Source organism: Varroa jacobsoni, unplaced genomic scaffold, assembly GCF_002532875.2.
Source record: "Varroa jacobsoni isolate VJ856 unplaced genomic scaffold, vjacob_1.0 scaffold_397, whole genome shotgun sequence".
Taxonomy (NCBI): Eukaryota; Metazoa; Arthropoda; class Arachnida; order Mesostigmata; family Varroidae; genus Varroa; species Varroa jacobsoni.
Window position 1 is genome coordinate 953 of NW_019213299.1, and position 20,611 is coordinate 21,563.

Genomic DNA, 20,611 nt, shown 5'->3' on the forward strand with positions numbered 1-20,611 from the left:
AGCCTTCTGAATATAAATTCGGAAAATAGAACCTGAAGTTGTTACTATAGCCAAAAGTACCTGTACATAAGCTGCGTGAACCTACGATCCATGTTAGCTCATAAGCTATTTTATAGTTAAGAGTGTACGAACAATTAGTAACATCTCGATTAGTAACGAATGTAATAAAGAAGTAGAATATAACTCTAGAGTTAAAAAAATGGGCTTGTGCTCAGGACGAAATTACACTTACAGTTTAAGCAATATATGCCTCGAGGATAAAGTGTTTATTGTAACACAAAGATCTTGTATGAAATGTAAGCTTAATTTTGCCTACATACGACAAGTTGTATTGCATATTAACATTTTTTAATGATTTACTTATTACTGTACTATACCTTAGCAGTTATAAGACAGTGAGTGACGAAGGAATAGATTTTGATTTAAAAGAAGTTCGAGGCAGCATATAAATTATTAATAAGTAGTAAGAGCCTGCCAAGGAGACAAAATACCTGTCACCAAAAAGTATAGGAGAATTCATACGTCAGTTCTGTAGGATTCAACAGAATACTGTGAGAAAGGAGATATTTGCAGGTAAAAAAGCGGTTTTTCCGGAAACGAACGTTGACGAGTGTCTAAAGCACTGAATAATTATAGTAACCTTGTAGATACGTCGCTAGAAAGAAAGGAACTTGATCAAGGCCTGTACATAAAAATAATAATGACAGATGGAGGAGTAAACGACGCGTAGATACGTGTTTTTAATTAGATACAAATATAAGCGAAACAAGGAAATATAGAACTCTATCTCAAGGCCAACCATGTTTAGCAAAAGGAACCTTAGATTTATAATGGTTCCGAAAATAAGTGATAGGAGTGATAAGGAAAGCTCATCATAACACTTAAAAGTGAGACCCTATATAATACCATATTGTATTATCAGCTAATTAAACGATGAACCTTATTTCTTGGATGTCTATGATAAGGCAGAGAAAAAACGAAACGGTTTTTTTTAAAAATGAACGAGAAAAAGGGTCTTCGCAGGAATTCCAGCAGAAATAATCAAAAGAGAAGCAATTCAGATAAAGCAGATATGTAAAAGTTGATATAAACGCTTGGCTATACATTTTGCGAACGCAATATTTTTAAGGTAAAATTACAATAAAAAATGAAAACCAGATGAAAAGAAAAAAGGGAAGTAAAGAGATCATTTGTCCGGGCCTGAGAAAAATAGAAATATAACATACGAGCTATATATAATAGTGAACTGCAACTCAAAGATATCATTGTCAAATTGTTACAAATACTCTATTATACTGTACGTACAACGGTTTCAATAGAAAATTTAACACTACAGCAAAGTAATTAGGCTATCAAAAGAAACAGAACTGATAAAAGAAATACATTCGGACTACAAAAAGACAAGTACGCAAGATAGTAGCACTGAGTAAAGACTGTTTGTCTCCATCAAGATGTTCGTCACTAAGCAAGAGCATTATGGTCGATATTTTTGAGCCACGTCTTAAATATAAGTACATGGAATGCATGCCTGGTTGTGCAACTTTGCATATATGTCAACCATGTGATATTATTATGCCGTAAAAAATAATTTGAATGATAGCTTCTTTATTAATAACCTCTGATCAAGAAGATTTTGCTTTCACTGACTTTCATTTTGCTACTAATTGTAATTATAATAGAATTTATTCCATTGTTATGGTTTTATTTTTACAGTATTTGAGTCACGTGGAATATTTTTCTCCCTCTTGTTTGCGATTTGTTTATCTGGCGGACACGATGCTCTATCCAGTATGGTTGGCATTCGCTCACCAACAAACTGTTATTGCCCTGTTCGATATGGGCTATTCAGATATTTGTATAGAAGCATAAATTCAAAATCAAAAATGTATTATGTATTCGTATTCATTTAAGCAATCACGATTGGGTTATCTGTCGCTGCCCTATGACAGAAGATTAATATGGGGTCTTCACTAAAGTCCATTTAACATAGAATAGATGAACATTTATGGAAAGCTATCTTAGTGGACACGTATTACTTCACAAAAGTTACCTTGGAGTACATAATTTAAATATATATTTATAAACCATGCCGGATTAAAAAAATGCAGTCACTGTTTATGGAGCTCCATACACCCAAAACGTTGAAATCTGTGGCAAATTGTGCCTTGGAGGAATCAAAATCGGTCTACGAAATTATTTGTAGTACTTGTATGCGAAAATACTACTGTCAAAGTATTAACAATAATAAAATCCATGCGCGTTTTTATAGTTCCGCAAGTTATGCGGCTATCTGCTTGTTTTTCGACATTTGCCTAAAGAAGTTTGTTCCATTAGTCTTAAAAATTAGTTTTCTTGTTTTTCTTTTGTTCTTCCTTCGGCGCTTCTATCATCTCATTATTTATTATTTATAGCAATTGCTATTATTATTATTATTATTAAATAATAATAGCGATTGTTGTTATGATGAGCTTCGGCGACAATAACGAACTGTAAGCTCTCCTTCGAGAAAAGTTCGTACATTAATTTTAGCAAACTTACTAATGCTTTAATTTGTCCCAATTGAAACATGTGGTTTTAATCACTGGAGTCCCAGAAAACGACCATATACGACGATAAAATCAATTGGCTTTTGGTGTATTTCAAGACTACTACTTCAGTTGTGTCTCACTAATAATAATAATAATAATAATAATAACCGCATTCTATATTGTCTTAGTTCTTTTATCTTTTCGCTAGCCTGATTTTTTTATTCATGGATAAATTATATTAACAATTGCAAGAGTGTACGATGATTAGTTAATCTCCCTGTGCGCGCTCCGATCCAGTGCAGATAATCGACTGGATGTTATCTACTGTAGCGTATACGATCTTTCTTTTTCCTACATCATCTCCAAGGAATATCTGCCTTTGTTAACGATTTGTACCTTCAACCCTTTACCCCGACCTTCTGACTAAGATTTTCTGTCTTTGCACAACGGTTCTGCCTCAGACACAAGTTCGTAATCATATGCCCATTACATTGCAGCTCTAGAAAGGCTTGTACGTCAATACGCAATGCGTTTCTATTTGTATCTCGGATTCAAACCATGAAGTGATGACGCTAGGAACAATTCATGATCCAACCTGAAAACCGGATAGATATTCAAAGGACCACTGTTAAGTCCTGCACGACTACCAAAATTGTTGCTCAGACAGGCATGAGTTGAAGTCGGAATGCTGCATGTCTGAAACGATGCTCGAAAGCCCGTACTGGACATAAAACTTGAGAATACAGTTACGCTAAGTGTCGGCCACCGACCGATCTACTGACCACCCAACTGGCTGGGTGACTGATCAATAAACATATTTGTTTAGCAGTCCGTTTCAGCATTATCCCATTCAGAGTCTCCTTCATCAGATTCGCTTTCCGAGTCCGAGTATTCAAGCGCTACTCGTCGTGCGAGAATTGACGCCACGTCGCGTGGCTGTACGTTTTTCTCTGATTCTTTAGCTTTGTTATTTTCTACTCTCCGAAGCTTGATTCCCTCTCGTATCGCAGCCAAAAGATCGCTTCGCGCGTCTGTCACGTGTGACGCCATTTCCTTTGGCGGCACTGGCTTCAATCTAACGTCACTTAGAGTTTGGGTAAGGTTCAATATAGGGGGAGGTGGTGGTAAGGAACCATTCATTGCGCCGTTCATCGCTGGCAGAATAGGTGGTTTAACAGGATTGCCACTGTCAACGTCACCTGCTGCTACTGTGCCATTGGCCAATGACGATGGAGGCGGCATTCCGGTGGCGCAAGGTAAAGGTGGCGGAGGCGGTGGCATAGGCATTGGTGGAGGAGTCGGCGGAGGAGGCGGCGGTAGGTCCTCGGTTTCAGGTGGAGGTGGAGGTGGAAGGGATGGTCGCCGAGTAGGCGTTAACGGCACAGCAGCTGTACCGGCTCCACCTGGAGCGGCTGGTGGGGCCGGTGGGGCTATATTTGGTCGCGGCGGCGAATAACCCCCAGGGCCAGCAACAACTGACGGGGGTGGTGGAGGTGGCGCCCCATTCGCCGCAGAGCTGGAGTGCTGCTGTTGTTGATGCGTGGCTGCTGCTTGACGGGGCGGGGACGATGTAAGTGGCGGTGGTGCAGGTGACGATTGAGTGGGTCCCATGTGTTGCTGCTGAGAAGCTGGAAGTGCTTGACTCGTTTGGGATGTCGAGCCTGCCCCCGCATGTGGAAGTGGCGGAGAATTGTGATGATGTTGCTGTTGTGTGTAGAGTTGCTGCTGTTGTTGTTGTAGAGGCGGCGGAGGAGAGGGAAAATATTGTTGATGGCTTGAAACCACTGCCGGTGGAACTTGGGTAGTGGTAGTTGGGACCGGTGGCAGTAATGAGGTTGTTGGATTGCCGCCGCTACACGGATTGATCACCGGGGTACCTGACGCAAAAATAACGATTCCAACATTATATCTTATCTGCCATAATGTACTAGCTGTTAAGTCACCTTAAACCGTCGTAGTCGAATTACACACAGTGGCCATTTCCTTGTGAGCAAAATTTTTGTCAGGTATTCCGCTATACATTTTTTTAATAAGTTTGCAATTTTATTGTTTTATATTGTCAGGCCAGAAGTCAAACAATACTATTATTTGACCGGGCAATTTTTTCTCTGTATCGAACGGTCGTTCAACTAAAAAGGAATAACGAAACTAGTTGATCTTTGTCAGATTTAGTGATTATGAAACAAGCTGTAAGTGTATCACATTTCATAAAAGGGTGGTTACTTATAACTTAAGTTAAAATAAGTGACATTAAATGATCACTCAGGTGGCTATATGATTTATATTTTGGGTTGTGTGTATATACGAAACTATCGATTACTGACCTGACACAAAATTTTATAGAACACACTTGTCGCTTAGTATAACTCAGCAGATAACAGGAATATATATCTGTATATTTAATTGTTTTTATAATTAGTCGAGTCCACATGGTATCGTTGGCACATACCTCATATTTAGGATAATCGTAATCATGGACCATGACTAGTCAGGAATGATTTTTTGTATCAGGATCATAGATAGCCATGACAGTTACAGAGGCGGCCAAAAAAGCAACTTCGAAGAATAGTGCTTTTACGGTTACAATTTTTCCGCACTTCTAAATAAAATACTAGTCTCTAAATGTGCTGATATTTGAACCAACAAGACTTCATGAAGATTTATGATGGATGAATCTTTAATCTAGTAGTAAGGGTCGCCTTCTTCACCAAAGTTCAGAGCTATTTGAGCCCATACAGAGTCATTTTGGACGCCTACATGAATCAAAAACGTACGGGTCTGTGACCGGAACTTTCTTGGTTCGTAGTAAATTATCGAGAACCTCTTTTATAAATGCACTAGTGTACTGTTTATCCGGTGAAAACGGTTGATTTCAACAGCTGTGTTAAATGCATTCTGACATTCTAGAAATCCTACTCAAAATAATAAAATAATATACGTTGGGAGATATTTTGGTAGGTAAATTATCTGCGCCCACTAAATTTTACACAATAGACTGCCACGTCTATAATAGTGCGTGGCTCGAGCATTTTAAAATAATTATAAAAAAATGACTTCCTTCACTCGCACAGACATTGAGTAAAACAATGATGGTAGTAAATATTTCTCAAAATTCTTCAGATACAGACTCAGATAAAACATTATATCTAGGTCGCATTTATTTCACCAAAGTGACGGTCTCAGACACCTTCACTCAATGTACATTCTTAAAACGCTTATATATCGCTGGTCAAGGCACAGATACGAGAAAATCTCCAGTGTATTTTCACATCGGTCGATATGAATAATAAATATAGTGCATCCTTCTTACCATAGATTTCAACAGGAGGGGGTAAATTTGTAGGGAAATGTGGCGCTTCGTGCGCATGATGTCCCATGTGGCCTCCAATAGCCATCCCCGTAGTACACAAGGTAGTACCGGAGCCCGGTACCCCTTGATGAAGATGAATCTCGTTTTGCGCTGCCTTGGCTCGCATTTTCTCTTGTGTACTGGATGGCTGACGAACCTGCTACAAGAAAAAAAATAGAATTAATTCACCTCATGATTAACAGAGATAATAGATAAAAAGGAAGAAGCTCTTATGAACTTCTCCCTGGCATGAAGCATGGGTAGAGCGTTGTAGCTTCTGTCAGGTTCATTTATTAAGGAGACCCCCTGACAGCTGAAGAAGGCTGAATCCAATTAAGATGAAAATGAAGCATGCTTACAATTTAAAGGAAAATGTTTAAAAAAAACAGGCAACGGCTTTTACTTTCCTATAAACCAACCTAACGAATTCTAACGAATAAAGCATATTTCTTCGCGAACATAGTCTCGTTCGCCAAATTACTTTCCCTCCCGTTTTGGTATTTCAAACAAGCGCTGATCTCCAAAGCCAAAAAGGTATGGAAAGATATGATTTCGACAAAAAAAAAACACGCTCAAGAGTGCGATTTAGAACGGCCATTTTACCTTTTTAGAATCCTTCTTGCGACCGTCCCGATCCTGCGACGTATTTTGCTTTCTACCAACACGATCTTGCTTGATTTTCTGTGTATCTCGCAACATTTCTTGCCGCCAAAGTTCAAAGAAGTATGTAGGATCCGTGTAAAATTTAAGGCCATCCTTACCGTCATCGCGATAGCAGTTAAGATTACCCAAAGGAGGTGGGGGATCACATGCGGCGTACATTTCCTTCATTGCTGCAGGCATTGATTCTCGGGAAACCACCTGTGTAGAAACGAATGAGCTAATATTAACGAGCGAAGCATATTTATTACCATAATAAAAGCAAATGATAAATTAATGTTTGCTCTTCCTGTATATTCAGAAGGTTACACATGCGCACACATTTACCTTTTAACACGATACGATTATTAATCCAATATGTAATATTTAGGACGTCGTAAAATGGCAAAATGTAACACATTTATCTATTGAGCTTATTTATTTAATAACCCGGCTTACTTAGCACGACAGTGCAGCAACCGACAATAGAAATAAGAGTCATGGAGGGTTCATATTTTATCGTCAAATGAGACTTCTACCAATTATATTTTTTGCCAAGTTGTACTTGTTTGAAAGGTTTAATACCTAGAAACGTATATTAAAGCTTTTATTTCTCACGAGTCACTGCCTGTAGCATTGGTATATCGGAATCAATGACAATGATTTATGACAAAAGAGTCTACGAAAGTCATACGAAAGTCTACGAAAGGCTTCTTCTTAAAGATTCTGCTAGCTTCTAATTGAACTTGAACGCTACATTATTATCTATTTACGATTATTTTATTAGCACCACTCATTCGTTCCCAATTAAAATAGAGCGATGTTCAGATTCATCCGTGGCTAAAACTTGAGACGCACCACAAGGAAGGAAATGTTATTTCTACTAACTGATTCTATTATTACGTAAAAACTAGAAAGCCGCATATATAATTCAGCTTACTAAAAACAAACGCACTATTAATCCACTTCGTTTGTCTGGAAACGTTTCTTATGATGTCCTACACATGACTGTTAGTATATTGGTTTATGGTGTGATTTCCAGCTCATGCATGCAATTAGTTGGGTTCTATTCTTTATTGTAAATGTAATATCTCTTCATCAAACTGTTGTGCCCGGAGTGCTATACAGCACCTTTACGAATTTTAAGTGCCATATTTTAACGTTTTTATTTTGTATTACGAAATTTTAAATTTCCTTCGATTGTCTATTCAAAAACTCGACCAAGTACTGTTCGTATTTTTTAGTCACCTTTTATCGTGGAAACTAAACCATACATCATCAGCATACACTATAGTTCTAATATAGGGATCTATATGGGTTAACTAATGACATATTAATATAGGATGTAAATGAATGGTCCTAGGATAGTGCGTTACGAGCAGACGGATCTCGCTTCTCCACATGAGGATAGGCTTCTGACTTAAACAACTACGACAGTGATGAAACTCTGTATCCACTCCGTAACTTAGTAATATGTCCAACAATTTTGTCTTGAACTCAGAGTTGAGAGCAAAATTGAAGCTTTTTGTAATTGGCTAGCTGCCGGCAGTTTCACGAATCAATTTTCTTCTCTGATGCATCCTAGGTGGAAGCTTATGTAATTTCTCTGCGTTTCTTCTAAATTTATAGCTTTGAAAATTTCTAGTGAACTGAGCGATATTGTGGTACGTTTTCCTATAATTCGTAAAGCTTTTTCGGATTTAATATTAGCTCTCATAGAAGGAGTGCACATGCTCTTGAAACTTTAAAAATACATATCGTCGACAGTAATACACTTATCAAAGTACTTTAGTCAATACAGTGTAATGTCACTTTTATCAACCCAGAATTTTCTATTTTTTCTATAAATTTTTATTATGAATGAATCTATCTTCTGAAAACACCTCTCCTCAAATATAGGACCTGGTTCCATAAGGAATTTAATCGGGTTGGGTGTTGTCGAACGTATCGTGGGTGTCTCCAGCAGAAAAAAATTGTAGTCTCCCTATTTGGACAAGACAAGGCTTCTGCCTATCCTAATCTAGTTTTCCACGAAGACAAAAGGTGATTGCATTATCGTAGGCATTCAAAAAAAATTGGGCGGGACGTGTATTTCCCAGTATGATGATTTTTACACAAGATTATCTCCAGAATAGTTTTTATAAAAGGATTTCTGCTATATGCCCATATGAGTTCTTATATAAACTGAGTAAAACTTTGGCTGCTGCAGAAATTGAGACAGAAAGCTCTTTCGAAATCTGTTTTGTCTCCAGCGTCTTCCCGAAGTCTCCGGAGCGATCTCATGGGTTTGAGTTAGTACGACTAATTTCGTATTTAAAAAAAGAAGCAGCGCCCATATATTAACCACTGATTATAATAGTACCTCAAACGAAGTGCCTATGACAAATCTGATAATAATTTCGAGAACAACGCATTCTTCATATGGTTTTCGGTCAATCGAACAGCGCGAAAGTCATACTTTCGCAAGACACGCGTAAAAGCCATCCCCAAATTATAGCTTTTTAATAGTCGTAGCGCACAACATTTGATGTAAGAGTTGTGAGAAGATTTCGACCCTGGCAAGTTTGATGGTTATTACATAAGTCACCAGCTTTTTGACAAACCAGAAAAAAATATTGAGTCTACGGCATCCAATGTCCAGGATTAAGTCCACGTTTACAAGGGAAATGGTAAGCTCATTTATTGGCTGAGGTTTTATAAAGTACCTATCTATCTAATATGTCCAACGTAGAGAAATTTAAAAAATAAAAAAATGCGTTCCTTACTTTTACAAGTAATGAAATCAGTTATTCAGGTTGTTCTGGAGAGCAATACAAAATTGCTGTTAATATTAAAAGGGGTAAACACGGAAAATCAGAGGACGCAGGGTGTAAACACACCAAATTTGAAGGTATGCGATCAAGGGATCTCTATCGATCAAACAAATCTAATAATTTCGTGCCGATATATTCTCAAATTGGAAGAGCCTTAGAGGTTCTAAAGACTACAACAAAAGAATTAGCAGCACTTGTATTTGACAGTCCACCACCGTTCGACGTAAAGACTCATTGTACTAGTAATTTTAACGAAAAATAGCAATCAGAGTCTACAACGAGTCAAAACCGCGAGCACTGAAAAAATTTTTACATTATGAGTTTGAAATTAGTAAATGTGTTGGTCTAATAGACAAGTTAACATCACACGCTAATTTTCATCTTCAGAACTTTTAACAACGAAGTCGTCGACTTCAAATTTAATAACGAATGCTAAAAGTCGAAATTTGTATAATAATAATACGCAGAAACCGAATAGAAAATATATATTTCAAATTAGCACTTTATTGCTAGATCGTTTCGTATTTTTTACAATAAAAAACCTCACAGGTCAAATTGCAAAAAAAAAACATTTTTGGACGAAAGAAAGCACTGTATAACCAAGGAAAATGTTTGTTTCCGTTGCTTGAGAAAAACTCATGTAAAGAATAAATGTCGTCAGTCGAACTACCTTAGATGCAAAAGTAGGAATTATTTAATAATGTACACAAATTTTTGCACAAGGTGCAACATATTTGCTTATTCATTTGCAATCAATTCACATAAAGTGAACAAATCGACAATCTTACGTTTAGGCTACGTATTAACAAAGACTAGCAACGCGAAAATTATGCAGGATTATCTTAGACCCTGGCGCAGTCAGAAATTATATATCGAAGGATTTAGTTAAATCTCTAAAACTAAGCTGCATTGGAGAAAACACCATAACTAATCTTCCACTGGATCGGATTTCGATTGAAGTAAAAATTGCAGAATCTACGAAATTGACCGTCAGAGTTAGTTCTGTTGCTAAATTCTTTCACCCCGTAATTTGTAAAATTTTCTCAGGTCGCAAAATGCATACTTCAATCAACAGACGAAACACCATTTCGAATAAATACGGCAAACCTTGCTCAAAAGTGATCAAAATTCTGATCGGATCTGCTGCGTTCGTTTTCGCCAATATGGCAGGCAATATTAAATGACGGCAACGGCAAAAACGAGATACTATTCACTTCTCACTTAATTCGACCGTGCACTAAGTCGGAACTTAGGTTAGTCATTTGCGACTACTAAAAATAATATCGGAAATATATTTTTTATAGCATATAAAAATATAGGCAGAGAATCATCGCCCAAAAATGAATTGTCTAAGCTGAATCTAATGCAACTAATTACAGATTCAATAAAGCGTAGAAACTGCGGGAAATATGAACTTAGCTTTCCATTTAAAGTGAACATTAATGCTTTAGGAGATGACGAGAATTTAACGATGTTACGTTTAAACTATTTTTTCCTGCAAGCCAAAAAATGTAAAAATCTATCAATAAATGCAGATGAAGAAATGAAAAGACAAGAGGAAGTTTTGCGGAACCTGCATCTTTTTGGAAGAAAAATAAATCCATTATCTGCCGGTGTTAATACTGGCAAAACAACTTCTCGTAAGATCAAAACATATAGACGAGCATGCCTTCTCACAACCAAACAAGATAAGACTGGTAAAAGATGCAGAAACATGTCAAAGCAACGAAGCATCTCCAAATGATTGCCTTTTTTTCGGATCCAAATATTCTAAAGGTAATCTTTGTTTTCGGAAAAGCGTACGCGCATAATAAAGAATATTTAAAAAGCATTTCTGCCACTTAAAACCACTACATTGAGCGTTTGTAAGATTTAGGTCGCCTCTAAGTATCTCGAAAAATTCCTATTAGTGTACTGATGCTTATAACGATACAAGTAGAAATACTATTACAAGAAATCTGGCAACATAAAATCAATCGGGACCACAGTTTGGAAGAGAACTGAACATTTTCTGCGACGCCGATGGCATATAGTTGTGTCGCATATACCAACGCTTTGGCGACAATCTCCTTTGTTATGGCTGGGGCGCGTGTAGGTTCACTTAGAGGAGATCTCTCACTCCACAGATTTGTACTATAGCGTTCATGGCAGCTCGTTGAACATAAAAAAACAATAAAAATATGTTGGTTAAAGGAATCTGCAAACTGGTAGAAGCTATTCACTATAAACAAAGTTTGCGAAAAACCAAACCGATTATGTCAGGATGTCAGATAACACGGCAGATACTTTCTCTAGAGGTGCACCGTTCAGTGAGCATATGGCCAGCTTGTGGAAAAATGGACCGTATTGGGACGACAGAAAGCCGTTGCCAAACGTACGTTTAAGCGAGCTAAGCAGACAACCAAGGAACACTATTTGAAAGTCTAAATTTAAACTAATACATATATTGTAAGCTTTGTACTATTTCAATAACCACTGCCAATCCGCTTGACTCTTCCATGCTTTCTGACTGCATCAAATTCTTTCGCATGCTGGCATTTTTGCGAAAAGTGTTACCTAAGAATCTCACAACAAAGTTAATGCAAGCAACCACATCCAATTTACTAAAATTTACTAAATTTACTAAAAGGCTGAGACAGCGTCAATAGAATACATCCAACATGAGCATTTTATCTACGGGCTTACCTCAGGCTATAAAAACATACTGAAGCGTAGTAAAATAATCGTATAGAAAAAATGCATACTCAAAAAACGTCAAAGGTTTAATTCGTTGCGAATAAGTCAGAACAACTTCCCTACAATAAAAAAAAATAATAATTTTGTTTGGTAAAAATGGCTTCGTCAAATTAATGGTAAGTTGTATCCGCGCTGGTCTCCATGCTGGTGGCATATCATCCACAACACATGAAATTCGATTAAGGATTTTTATCTTAAGCACTCAAAAACTAATTAAGAAAGTGATTAAAATTTGCAAGCTATGCATGAAATTTAAAGGACTGCTTCGAAAAAAATTCCAAGTTGAAGAATCAAGCGAAGCCCCCTATTTGCTTATGCAGGTGTAAATTTTACTAGACTGGTTTACATAAGAAACGATAACAACATTGAACGCGAAACTTACATTCTTCTATGTACCTATACTTTCCCAAAAGCGATTTACTTAAATTTAGCTCCAGACCCTGAGGTTACGAATTTATGCTTGCATTAAGAGGATTTCTTAATGGGTTCTTTTCAGCATCTAAAATATCCTCTGATAACAGCACAACACTTGAAAAGGCTTTGAAGGAACTCAAATTAGTATTTCAGTACGCAAAAAAAACAAAGACGTTCAAATCGAACCGACTAGGGAAGACACGAGTAAGCATTTTGTTACTGAAAAAGCACCTTTTACGAACAAGTGGTCAGCGTGGTAAAAAAACCCGACGTAAAATATTGGGTACCAACGCACCATCGTTAACTATCCTTACTCTGTCGACAGTCACAATGGACACAGATCAAACTAGGGCAATTTGCCAGCCGATTCTTTATTTGGTTGTCGCTGCAAAACAACTCTATTAGTAATGAAAAACATCCCGAAATTCTTCACTGATAAAACGCCGATTATTTGGTGGAAACATCGGAAATTTCTGCGAATAATAGGTCGTTTTGGAAATTTTTTAAGCAGGAATATCTAGTATTTGCGCGAATTAGACTTCGGGTCGAAAGAAGATTACCACAAATCAGAAAAGCTTGTTTCTTTTAAAATGTCAGCCCCTCACTTTGCGTCAAATTCTGGATCCTATCAGCCTAGAAAAAACAAATCATTTTAAAAGATATTCATTACTCAGGCTCGGTTCAGATAAAATATTGAGACGCTCAATTAGACTAATTTATAGAATAAAGTTAAAATGATAGTAATTTAATTGAAGATGAAAAATAAAAAGGTAAATATTAATGCAAACAAACATTAGTTTAAAGGAGCGGTAATGCTTAATTATGCCGGTAATGATTATACTTTTCCATGGACTACCCTGCCGTCCATTAAAGGTTGCAAATTTATTTAAGAGTATGCAAAAGGATAAAGAAGCAATAGCCCAAGTCGCTTTAGATCGTTACTAGAATTAAGATCCAGTACTGTAGCTGGTCATCTGTGGTAACCGTTGCTATTTGCAGTATTGTAAGAGTACGTGCACACCACATATTTATTCACGCACTGAACACAGCAAAAATAAACGAGCGACTAACGTTTTATCAGCATTCGCTCTGTTAACGTGTGATATTAAACTGATGTTAGCTAGGGAAAATGGGGTTGTAATTCAAAATTTGTTGTGATGCATAAAACGATTTCAGAGTAACCATACCATATATTTCCAATACACTATATGGACGGAAACGATGCCCCTATACTTTAACAAAAAAATTAAACCATGCTAACACAGAAGTGTCCGCATTTATACTCTACACTCTTTAAACGGCCTGTTACCGCATTTTATGAATTTGAATAACCATGATTGATTCCATATTTAAAAAAGATGAACAGTGCATATACTACTTACTATTGATTAGAAAAGAGAAGTGCAAACGAGAAATTTGGTAGTGAACTAAAATTAAATTCAATAAAATATAGTAATCTCGGGTACGGTTCATCTTCTCGTCTTTACACATGTAGCATGTACGTATGCATATCTTCCAGTCAGTCAGATTGGAAATCTCAGTACATTAAAGTGGAACGGCACTAAAGTCGTACTTCCAGTAAGCACGCGCAGGAAGGGTTACCAGATTACAGGCTAACCAAACGCCGCGTGTATTCATGAGCTTATATGCTAGTAGCGCGCAGCACCGTGAGTCCCAATTTGTTCGTGATAAATTGAAATTGCCCGACATGACATTTATTCTTTCAGAGTGACACATACTGTCCAATTCACTGTTTCACACCTTCTTTTGAGACATTTGAACTGCCGGTAAGGGATAAATAAGCACAAAATATATGTATTTAAGGTGTTACACAATAAATCTATCACGATCAACGCTGATTTATTGATTGCTACATTGATTTGCGAGCACAGGGTTCCTGTCTTTATGAGGACAAAGAAGTCTCTTTGATTTCTATCGCGCCGGAACTTCTGCAATTTTTCAAAAGAAAAGACAATTCTGCAAAACCTACGTCTTCGGGCAACGTAAATTCGTTAGACGAATCTATTGCAGTTGTTGCTAATAAATAGGCATTCAAAGGCAGATATTGAATACGGTGTGATTCTTTCCCGTGCTCTTAGTGCATATACTGATCCGACTGTAACTAGCAACTCCCCAATTGATTCTGTATGGGTATAGCCATACATAGCTCGGTGGTTTATTCGTTCAATTCAAACACGATCATTTCAGTGTTTTATACGTTTTCATCAATCCAATTGCAAAAAGATTTGTGTTATTATCTAAGAGAGTTAGAATGAAATACTGGATAGAGTTACAAATAATAGATAATATTTAAGTCACCGTACTCAGCAGCTTAAAATGTGCTTGTGCGATTGCTCCTTAGGCATTAAGAAACGTTAAAATTTCGTAGCGCAGTATAACTCACCATTTCAAAATAACTACATACAACTGGAAGCCTTCTCGCAATCGTGAACGCAATAATGAATGCTATGTTAGTGGCTCACTTAATCTTTATGACCTACTTAGTTATTACCATCTGCAAGTAATTTATACAAATCTGTAGAATATACATCTGACCATTATTAGTACGCGCTGCTTGGTGCGATCTTCATGACATTAATCCATTCAATCACTATCTCTAATTGAGTCTCGTTACTAACAGCCCTCTTTACTGGAAGTGCCTTCCGAACGTCAACAGACAAAGTGGCTGCACAAATAGAGCTCGTATTACCGAACGAAGCACACTTACAAACGTATGCTAGCCTGGCTGTTAATTTTAGTCGTCAATGGAATGAAAACTGAAAACAAAACAGACACGATAACTATAAATGTAGAATGGAAGTTACAACAAAGAAATCTCGAATCGTCAGATGGCCAAGCGTTATTTTCGATTAATCAAAGAATTCACCGCAAGGAAAAAGCTGATTGAAGCGGAACTAGCAATGCAAGTTACTGGCCCTTTGGAAGATATCATATGATCAAATAGCAAAAAGCGCAAAGCAAGTAGGACACAACTCAGCTCCAATACCAATATATACATTTTATAAGGATGAAAGCTTGAGTCGCTCATCTATTCGGGTTTGCCACTAATCCCTCATCGTTTTTAACTCATAGTTTTACAAAATGAGCTTAAGTACCTGAATATGCGCACTGGTGTGGGTACACTATTATCTTAATTCTACTGAGCAGTCAGGGTGGACTGAGCGGACAATTTCTACTTTCTTAAAAAAATACGAAGATATTATGATAGTATAAAATAGAAATTTGTTGAGATCATATCTTCGTCTTATAATCGGCAACCCTTATAGTAATAATTAAAAATACGATAAGAAAATTTGATATAAAATTGTAACACTGATGTTTGTGTCAAGTTCCGGTCTCTAACGCACATCTCACATATGTTCCTAAAATTTGAGAGCAGAGACGTTACACCAGTAACCTTACTAATTGCAACCAAGACGGTAGAAGCAGAAGAGAATATCTAGCACTGCTGCACTCCGATGCATATAAACATAACCAAAAAAAACAATAAATCATTTTCATCCAAATTTTTACGGTTTCCTGGGAACTACCGCGCGTAAAAAGCTTACTTAGAACGTAGTTCGAGTACGCTTCAAATTCAAATCTCATATAAGATTGTCTTAATCCAAATAAATCTGTTCAAGATGCACGGAATAGCACAATTTATAGAAATAACTAACTCCATTCTACACGCTGTGAACCGATTATGTTCACTTCTGTTTACAAACGTTTTTATTTTCCAACTATTTAATTACTAAGAGTGCTATCTTAACTACTCAGAACAATTGCTTGGTAAATAGGTCCAGCGTCCGGATTTCTGCCTAGATACTTATTCGAGCACAATAATTATTAAAAAATAATTAGCCATTTCCGTTGCAATATACATACCTGCTGGTCATACTGGATAGTGGATTTAAAGGCTTTACGTTGTGTAATGTCCTGTAGAGAAACTTCCTCCACTGTGGAATCCAACTTTGTTACTCGGACCGCCAAACGCTCTACCCGTTGCTGGAACAATGTATAACATACGTGTAACAAAAATAAAAAATTTAATTCGAATGTTGCTTGGTTGATATGACTTCAAAAATCATGCCAGTTATAATGGGTCAGCCATGTACTGCATACCTATTGAGAGGAGATTAAGCTCAAGCTGATTTCGGCAGAAAAACTATGCTAGCTAGATAAGAAATGACAATATATGTTTAGCATTAAATTGAAAAATAAAACAATATTTTCTTAAGGAACGCTACAGGACTGACTGACCGTGTAAGATCAAATACGTGAGCCGAAAAACACAGACTATAATATGTATGTTCGGATTCACGTAGCGGACCTTACACGGTCAGTCAGTCTCGATACTGCAATATCAAAGAGACTATGCGCGCAAGGATAATAGATCGCACATACGTATGTGAAGTCGGTTACTCTTAGTTCGTTGATATCGAAGTATACCTTAGCACTTCGCGGCAAATAAGTATGAGTCTATTTAAAGGCGAGTAGTTAAAACCTAATTTAAAACCGGATAGTATTTTTGAGATGACCAATATTCCTGTGCCCCAAATCATCAACAGCCATAAAGTTCTTACTAGTTTCTTACACGAATTCAAATTAATTATCATAATTTTCCCATGCCATCGATTGCCGTACGTTACTTTGGCACACACTGTGATCTGTGACACGTTCTTCAACTCTCCCAACAGATATTTATCAGCTCCATAACTCTTTTTACAACAAGCGGATTGCATTTATTTCTTGATAATTCCTATGTTTACACTGTTAGAGTTGGTATCAGATGTATCCTGCATAAAAACTAAATACCAAGACTAGGTCACCGGACAATATTTGTTGATTATATATGAATTTCAATACAAAAATTATCAAGTCGGACATAATAAAGTGTCAACTTCAACGTGTACTTATACAGGTACTTCATACAGAAAAAAATGCAATAAGCTAATTTCAAATGTTACGCTAACTTACACGTGGATCCCATATATGGGAAAGTGTGTTGATAGCGATAAAGAGGTGAGGATCATAATGTCCTGGATAAATCATAAGATGAGATCTCTTTCCCAGGACCAAGAAAATAATCTGAATAACAATTCAAAAAAATTAAATCGCCGAAAACATAGTTTTTGCCCTCTCGATCCATTGGTATTTTATGAATATCAGCATACCCTGCATAATGTAATATGCCTCGTTTAGTTCGTAAACAAGGGTAAATAAAAGCAATGAAAGACTTTCGCCTACCCTAACTCATTACCCGTCCTTTCAAGTGAACACAATACCGCTGTAAAACAAACCTGCATAAATTAATGATAGTCAAGGAATGTGTTTCCCAATGCTACAAGAGGCAAGTGAAATTTTAGTATGAAGAATTCATATAGGTAAAAAAAATTCCCAAAAAGTTTGGATGAAGGATTCTTCCAATTTTCAAAAAAGATCATTAAAAAACAGCCCAAATAATTGCGGTTTTTAAACAATGTCACGTAACTTAAAATATGTCGAAGCTGAGACTATGACTACTTAAGGATCTACGAAATATATTAAATATTTCTAACAATGTGTTCGAATCAAACGTATATATTGACAAACGTATATATATTTTTCACATATTCAATAATAAATAAATTATATATTTTTATACTACGTATTTTATCTCCTTTTTACAATCGATTTATAAATCCTAAGTCTTAAATTGTCGTAATGAATGTAATTCTTTTTTGACATTTTCTGTAATATCCGTACCGCAACACATCATGGAATACACAAAGTATTTGGCATAAGTTAATTACCGACAGACAAAAACCGGTAATAATGTTCAAAATACATCATTACTGTTCCTGGTTTACAAATAGATATTGGTTGGCCTATACAAATTAATCTCTATTATTATATTACTGTAGTCTATGGATATTAATTATGCCGAGGTTTTGTAACGGTATGAATTTATATGGTGTCCTAAAAAAGAACTAAATTTAAAAATTCAACATTAACTTAATACTGGAAGACAAATAACGCCATCCGAAATTCATTTCACTAGTAATTTGATATAAAAATGAATGTTGATTTCTATATTACATTAAAGTCGTATGCCGGTATTTTTACGAAAAAAAAACGCTTACCTGCAACTGGTTCGTCCTATGAACAAGTCCACTGGCTTCTTGAAAGAGCGCGCCGAAGAGGTCATCTGCATGTTTCGAGAGACTGGACAGTTGACGAATCACATTTGCTAATGACCCGTTTGTCACGCATTCGAGGTCGTTGGCGACTTGTGCCACAGGCTGACCACGCTCATCAATGGGAATGGCGCCTCGGCAGACATGTATAGGTGAAATTATGCGTTGCTCCAAAGGCATTTCGATTGCGTTTTAGCAAGAGAGCATATGTAAGCGTCCGGTGATACAGCTGCTTACAACAACTATCGTAGCTAGCTACGTGTGATTGAACAAAGTCCACGCAAAGAGCAATTCCTAAAAATAAAGGCAACAGTTACTGGCTGATGATACCTGCCGAATTTTTTTCAACAGCAGCAACTGAATTAAACCTGATGAGCAAGTGTTAACATACTCTATTTTGAAAATCGGCTATGGACAGTCTTTATAACACTTGCGAAAAATGATTCCGCAATCCTACAAGACTACCATGAGTGTTTTTTATTTATGGTTAAAGAAAATTACGTGTATTTACTTGTCGTGGAGGAAGAAATATTCGTGTTTTCAATTCCAATTGCCCTTATTACGAGTAACAAAGTACATATTATAAACACATTAAAAACAAGAGGAATAGATTAATGATTAGCATGTTTTCGGAATAGCTTTAAACCGAATTGTCTGGCCACCTGTTAAATTATTTTTTCTGGAGTTAGGTATCCGTGTAACCCGTAATTTCTATATAGTGTAACCTATTTGCTTTTGTATGCAGCTCTATTACTTCTATAGCATATACTCTGTTTCTAAATACATAACTCCGATAGTCTTTTTTTGGTCAAAGAATGAAAGCAGAAAATAAGTTCATATTTTGTGTACCGTCACCTTTTAATATTAATACTTCGGCTTAAACCGTTTTAGCTGCGAGCCAACTAAGTGCCGCGCTGTATGACTTAAGTAAATCAACTGGGTAATATGTTCAATAAAATCAAGTATCTATGTTGAAATTATACCTAGTCCCGAAAATTATGATTGGAGGGTGCCACATGATGTGTACTTGGCTTTCAGATATGAAATGAGCAAAAACATTATGTAAGATACTCCTTTGCCAGATCAAATGCCATAGAGAAATAAAGCGGAACTTGCCCTAAAATATCTCAAAAAATAGATTTTTGGCAGGATAATTGGTAAACTATATTACACATTACCATTCTCTTCCCTGACAGCGAATCCGTTTACAATATAGCCGCTCAATATTATCAACATCTAACTCCTTTTTACGATTAGCTTCACAACAATTTTTTCTAATGCTACTCTATCATTAAGTATACGACCTTTAAGTGATATGAAACGATGGCTTGCTTATTTTAGACTTTACCGTTTACAGAACATCGTACGCGCGTTTTTTCTTTAATTTTCAGTACCTTCATTGCAGAGCTTACATAGAGGAAAACAGATAGTACAAGTTGCTTTTTGACAATTTTTATTAAGAATTAGTTCCTGTCCAGCGCTGGGCTGCGGGATTACAGATACGCCGGCATACATATATTAACAAGAATGCAACAGACTGGAATTTAAGGTTGGATACGTCTAAAATACGAAGTTTAAAAGATGCTTTTGTTAGTATAGTACTTGTAAAATTTTACAAGCAATATTCACAACATGATTCTCTGACTAAATTTACCAGTCTATACTGCAAGAGCCTTTATCGATTTAGACCTACAAACGACCTAGAAATCATTAATTCTGTTATCGAATTTTACTCAAATCATTTGCTACAAGAAACTGCTCATACACTACGCGATCCACGCAAGATCCGCTATTTTCCGACTTTAATCGGGACCAGTTCAAAACCATTTGGCAGGCTGAAAGTGACTGATGACTTAAACTATTAGCAGATAGAATTTTGTATATATTTGCACCAAAATTTTGATTATTTACAACTACAGACTGACAATATTATCAAAAATAATGCCCACTAAG

The 20,611-nt window shown here is 36.5% G+C and overlaps 1 protein-coding gene across 6 annotated transcripts in view; it reads right to left on the bottom strand.

Annotated features, from left to right (window-relative positions):
* Positions 1-1,585: 1,585 nt before the first annotated feature.
* The window catches only part of LOC111260078 (uncharacterized), a 35,364-nt gene continuing 16,338 nt past the window's right edge, over positions 1,586-20,611 (bottom strand). For 5 of the 6 annotated variants that reach the window (XM_022832553.2, XM_086968132.1, XM_086968131.1 and 2 more), the window contains 5 exons: positions 18,605-18,952; positions 16,368-16,487; positions 6,481-6,738; positions 5,839-6,037; positions 1,586-4,405 (listed from right to left, as the gene is read on the bottom strand). In XM_022832553.2, the coding sequence (XP_022688288.1) occupies positions 3,351-4,405; positions 5,839-6,037; positions 6,481-6,738; positions 16,368-16,487; positions 18,605-18,838 (1,866 nt within the window). In that variant the 5' untranslated portion in view covers positions 18,839-18,952 and the 3' untranslated portion in view covers positions 1,586-3,350. The remainder of the gene's footprint in view (positions 4,406-5,838; positions 6,038-6,480; positions 6,739-16,367; positions 16,488-18,604; positions 18,953-20,611) is intronic. The other variant, XM_022832555.2, reaches the window with a different exon arrangement.